General features: G+C 40.3%; 1 protein-coding gene across 15 annotated transcripts in view; it reads right to left on the reverse strand.

Moving 5' to 3' along the window:
* mical2b (microtubule associated monooxygenase, calponin and LIM domain containing 2b) overlaps positions 1-6,000 on the reverse strand; it is a 55,029-nt gene that overhangs the window by 24,437 nt on the left and 24,592 nt on the right. For 8 of the 15 annotated variants that reach the window (XM_058396750.1, XM_058396747.1, XM_058396749.1 and 5 more), the window contains exons 13-20: positions 5,196-5,395; positions 4,807-4,868; positions 4,195-4,257; positions 3,966-4,094; positions 2,228-2,344; positions 1,679-2,065; positions 995-1,093; positions 41-160 (exon numbers count right to left, since the gene is read on the reverse strand). In XM_058396750.1, the coding sequence (XP_058252733.1) occupies positions 41-160; positions 995-1,093; positions 1,679-2,065; positions 2,228-2,344; positions 3,966-4,094; positions 4,195-4,257; positions 4,807-4,868; positions 5,196-5,395 (1,177 nt within the window). Of the gene's footprint in view, positions 1-40; positions 161-665; positions 708-908; positions 1,094-1,678; positions 2,066-2,227; positions 2,345-3,965; positions 4,095-4,194; positions 4,258-4,806; positions 4,869-5,195; positions 5,396-6,000 lie in introns of those variants that run through there. The other 7 variants (XM_058396753.1, XM_058396754.1, XM_058396755.1 and 4 more) reach the window with 5 other exon arrangements.

Below are 6,000 nucleotides of genomic sequence, written 5' to 3' on the forward strand. Positions count from 1 at the left end.
CTCTCTCACCCACTCACTCACTCGAGACTGGAGGTGTTACCTGCTTGGGCTGAGCTTCAGGAAGAGGAGACAGCAGACAGGAGAAAGCAGAGGGCTCAGGAAGAGATGGACACAGAATAGGTTTAGGAGAAGAATCAGGAGCTGGAGAGGGTCCACTCTTCTAATAAAAGAAAGACAGAAAAAAAGAAAGTTGAAAAAAAAGCATCAAGTGAAAAGAAAAAGAAAATCTACAGAAACAGAATTGTAAAAAAAAAAAGGAACAGGAGGACAGAAAAAGGAGAAAATTCAAGAGGAACCAAAAAGAAAAAAAGAGAGAGAAAAATATAAAATAAGGAAAAGGGGAAGGGATAAGGGATAAGGGTAAGTGTAAGGGAAGGGTAAGGATAAGGTTAAGGGTAAGGGAAGGAAACGACACTGTTACATGCCTGTGTACCGGAGTGATGAGACACACACACACACACACAGAGACAGAGAGAGAGAGAGAGAGAGAGAGAGAGAGAGAGCGAAACAAACAGAGAAAGAGTGAGAGAGATAGAGAGAGAGAGAGAGAGGGGCTGTAGGTGAGGTGTGCTGTGATGGAGCAGCCATGCTGAAATTGGACTATAGTAATCTCTGCCAGAAATCTCTTACGGTAAACATGTGTGTGTTGTTTGCAGTGTCTCAGTACTGACTCAGCCCCGTCACTTGGGAAATCCTCGCTCAGCCATCTTTAAAAGCCATTTGTAATTTGGAAAATGAATACACCGAGTTCAATACAATCTGCATGCAACAACAAGTTCGTAAGGCTGGAGTGTTGACTCCCACACAGCAACCGAAAAAAAACATCAGAAAACAGTGAGCGTGTTAGTCATCCGTGGAAAGCCATGCGCTCATCTGTCAAGTCTGACCAGAGACAGGCCGGACCGTACCATCTCGTGATTTGGGGGGTCGGCAGGGCAGGCAGGATTGTACCACAACATTCCAAAGCGAGGCTCAGCAAGCCTCTTTCCATCACCTGAGCCGGTGTGCCGGTGAAGAGGAAGCTCAGCTGCTCTGCTCGCTCTCTTATACTCTTTCTGCTGAACTCTCGTGTGCTTTGAGTCTGCACTTTCTTCTGCGGCGAGGCAAACAGGAAGAACGTTTCAGGAAGAGGAGAAAAAGAAAGAAAATCCTTTCTAATCCTCAGCACCTTTGCGAAGGAAATAACTTCAAACTAGCCTCATGCAATAGCTTCAATATTAGTCTAGCTAATTAATTATAACCGCTCATTAACTGACTTTAGGAGATCTTTGAACACAAATACAACCGTCAACCAGTTCACACATTAAACTGAAACTCTGGATGGGTATCGGATCAGATCAGATATCTGAGTTTGGTTTCATAATAAACAGAGTTTAGCTGGAATAACCGACAGGATATCGGCATCATATCAGGATCTGGTACTGGCCTAAGTCCTGAGCACCGACACTGGTGTTGTAGACGATTAAATTACATTAGCGCCTCACTTGTTAATGAGCTACAGTATGAGAAAAGCTATTTGTTTATATTTGTAAACATTCCATTATGTAACAGATGAACGGATAATGCCTTTATCTTAGGAGCATGCAAATACTGTCTACCTTCTAGCTCACAATGACTTCCTGTAAAGATCCATGATGCACTGGGAAGTGAGTTGAGTCTAACTGGTATCTGCATTCACCTGATTGGTTTTGTCCTCCAGAACCTTTAGTCGTTGCAGCATCCCTCCCAGAGCAGGTAGGGAGATCAGGGGGGTTTCTGAGGACTTGGAGGTGATCACAGGTTCCTCTTTGGGTTTGAGGACATGCTTCAGAGTCAGAGCTGAGACAGAAAGGCACTGAAGACTGGATTGAGGTTGAGGGGTTGAGGGTTTAGGGGGCTGAAGTTGAGACCAAGGTTGTGTTGTTTGAGAAGTGAACTGAGGTTCTGGTGACTGAAAAGCTGACTGATCCTCCATGCTGGTGGTGTTGATGTAAAGTGATTGAATTTGAACGTGTTGGGTTTCCAGGGGTCCATGTTTGTTTCCAGGCTGCATCTGAGACTCGAGGAGTCTCAAGTAAGGAGACGGCTGGAAGCAGGCATACGGAGCAACATTCAGACACAGTGAACTGAAAGAACCGATTCAAATTCACATTCCTTCCTCGTGGAATCGTGAAACTTGCTGAGCGAACTGATGAATGTACCTGGTAGTGATGGCATGCTCATGCGAACAAGCCGAGATTGAGCCTACCTGCCACTTTGGTTTGGGAGAAGGAGGAGGGGATGAGGACTGCCTGGGTTTAGCAAACCGAGGGTTTTCGGTCATGTCCAGAGAAACAGGCTTTTCTGAACTGGAATCAGACTCACGCTGATTTGCATAGACCGAGCAGAAACAGAGAGGAGAGATGAAGGTGATATGAAAATTATAATAGAAAATAATGAGAAATACATGTAGAGTATGCAAGTCTATAACCCATTTGACTACTGATCATATACATCATGATAGACCTGATTATTTCCACTGAGCAAAAACAAATTAAAAAAGTGAAAGAAAGAGAGAAAGAAAGAGAGAAAGAAAGAGAGAAAGAAAGAAATTATAGAAAGAGGCTAAAAAAATCTAAATAAAAAAGAAAAGACAGAAAACAACACAAAAACCAAAACAGAAAGAAGCAGGAGGAAAGTGAAAACGTAGACTGAAATGAAGACAAAATCAAATAAAATATATAAAATAACAGAATACAACCAAAAACGACAAATTTTTTTTCGATATATTTCTCTCTTCTCCAATGTAAACATTTTTTTTGTTTATATTAGATTTTCTTTATGTACACTACAACAAGCACCATGAATGAACATAAAATTTCCTCATATTTTGACAATATTCTGATGAAGTTGAGGTCATGTCTTCATTGTGATTGGGTGATCAAGGACCAATCAGTGAAAAGACATTTATTTAAATTATGAAAGTGTACAATTTTATTGGCTTAAACCAAAAAAGGTGTGGTCCATGCCTATGGATGCAAGGTCTTAAAATACTGTTTGGCTGGAATGAAAGACAAATGGACCAGGTTTATGCGCCAACTCCAAAAAAAATTCCACTAACGATCAATCCCTGACTTTTACCACTGAGCTTGAAACCAAATATGACTTTAGGTTGCTCAGCAATAAATTTGAACATGGCTCTTTCAGGACTGCTGGTTTCCTTGCATAGTGATACGTAGCCCACCTTATCTCGCTACACAAAGAGAGGTATTCAGTTAGGATTATCGCCTCAGCTAAGAGGCAGATCCTGTCCTCGGTTTTCCTTGAGCATATCGCTCCTGTATGTGCACAACTCTGGAGGTTCACCAGTGTCTGGAATTAAAACTGTCATTGGGATAGCAAAAGCCTCACTCTGGCTTTCTAATGCCAATCTGGGGATGATGTACGGTTAATAAGATCCGCAAGTGCTATCTAAAGACAGCAACGTTATCATTATAACTCTCTTACTTAACTATTAAAAACAAATACGGTTCCTGATATTCAGATTTCAGATGTTATGGAGTGAATATGGAGTGTTATGGAGCAGCACCTCATTTTTTATACCTTTAGTATTACATTAAAGGTTGTGGACCTTTCAATTCGTCCGGTTTCAGTTCATTGACTCATGGTGGTCTGTCTTTCAAAGCTGCCAAGCAACACAATTTTCTTAGCTTAAATCAGTATTCTGTATCAAATGAATCCCTTCTTTGGCGTGTAGAACCTGCTACATGTAGAGCATGGATACAAAAGAAACCTCTCCAGAACACTTCACCTTAGGGCTGGATTGGTTTATTTTGCAATAAATGCCCAACCGGATAAACAACAGCAATTACATAACCAATCTGTAGAGAACTGGCTGTGTGTTTCCAAAGCTGGTCATTCTGTCAAGCCTGTATGTTCACAAATGGTGATATACACAAGTCAGGAATAATAAAAGGACTAATACAAACAGACTCAGGAAGACTTACCTGCCGTCGAAGGGCAAAGCTTGGTGCGTTCTCCTCAAACTTGGCTTGAAGCTGAGTTGCCATGGAGCGCACTTTATTCTCCTTTTGCTCGCCCTCCTCCACTGCAGTCGAAGTGCTCTGTTTGGACAGCTACAAGAGAACAGGAGATCACGTTGCACGTGTTTAGAATGTAAGGACAGCAATGCGTGGGATATAAGCATGTAAAATGCAAGACTACGTTTAAAAGCACCTCGTCCAAGTAGCTGATGCCTTTTCTTCTCTTCTTGTCGGTGTCTTCGAACTTCTTGTCATCCTTTGAGAAAAAAAAAAAATAGAGATCAGTTAAATAAAGAATTTTGTGAAAGACAATTTTGTTAAACTGAGTGCAAATAGACATAAGAAATTAAAAATGAACACACACCAAAAACCAAACAAACAAATGGTGTGAAGTGAGGAGCAAGACTGGGACTGAATTCTTTGTAGCTCAGACTGTAGAGCCAAGCCACATCATTCCTATTCTGATCAAATGAGAAACAAGCAATTTGTAAATATAAAATTTTGGCCTCCCATTCCGTTCATTCCAGCCTGAAAAAATGAACGATAAAGGCCTGTACCCAATGAATCTACTTTCTTGACTTGAAAGTACTTGACTTGATTCTATCCAAACTTCTTAAAGTCAGTAGAAACCTTGTTTGCTTAATATAATTTTACAAAATCGTTCTGGATATCTTCATCAGTGAATTTCAAGCATTTTTCCCATCAATGTATGCAAAAGAGAAACCAGCAACATACATAATGGCCTACCACCAGCAGCCATATAGAAACACTTACAAAAACAGAAAAGGGCAATGTGTTGAGCTACCTTTGGAATCCGTTTTAGGGGCAGCACAAGATCATTGTTCTCGTTGGTCTCTGTGGAAGCTCCTGCAAATGGAGGATATTAATCTTGTTATTCTATTAATACTAAGAAGTTAGAATTAACACAGGAATGGTTAAATCACTTGGAAGCAAAAAGGACATAGTTTCCACATCCTGCATGATTCGTCATTGACCAAAAACCTAGAAAAATCGGTTTTAATCTGCGTTTTCAACATTACATGCGTCTCTTAACAACATGAACTGAAAACGTCTTGACGTGACACTGCACCTGCGTTTATAGTCGTTTCAAACAGTCAAATCAATCATGAATTTCCTATTAGAGGATTAGAATAAATATATGCTTATTAAACTGATTTCTAGTCAGAGTCTTACCTGAGGAAGGTAGGGAGGAGTTCCGGAACATTTCGTAGAACTTGGACAGGTAGAGCACCATGACGAGTTTGTCGGGCTCTTGCTCAGCAGCCATTTCCTTCCCTGTGATGAGCGGCTGGATGCTGAACGCCCTCTCGGCCACCTCGAATGCGAGCTGGTTGTTCTTGGCACTGTCTGCCTCATTTAGAGAATCAAAATCACTGAGGAGAGAGAGGAAGAAGAAGAAGAAGAAGAGTCAATATACAAGATCTTATTCCACTATAAGTACTAAGGACCCTGGTGTTCTAGATTGTTATTAATGTATTTTTTACATATAACATAAGACATCACATCACTTGCACTATGGCACAAACAGTTGATTTCTGACAAACACAACTAACTTTTACTCACACTTTGTCCTCTTTGTCCCTTGGACCCCCCATATTGTATGGAAGCAGATTTCTTCCACTTACATTGTGGAACTCAAAAGTATGAGAAAATAATGAGAATAGAAATGCCAAATAGTGTATTATCATTTTGGAAAAAACAAGTCATAATTAAGACAATAATTTTAAGATACTGTTGGGGGGCATGTGTGTACACAAGATCTCGGCGACAGCATGGTTCTGACATGAGAGAGTGTCTTGAAATAATGACCACCTTATAATTACGATTTTAGTAAATCAATTATTACATTGGCTTATAATCATGATTTAAGATCCAATAGTTATGGTTTAGTACGTCAAGTATGACTGAATATCCAAATTATGATTTAGTATCTCAAGTATGACTTAATTATGTTTTAGTATCTCAAAATGAAAAACCC

This window comes from Hemibagrus wyckioides, linkage group LG08 (assembly GCF_019097595.1).
Source record: "Hemibagrus wyckioides isolate EC202008001 linkage group LG08, SWU_Hwy_1.0, whole genome shotgun sequence".
In the NCBI taxonomy this organism is placed as follows: domain Eukaryota; kingdom Metazoa; phylum Chordata; class Actinopteri; order Siluriformes; family Bagridae; genus Hemibagrus; species Hemibagrus wyckioides.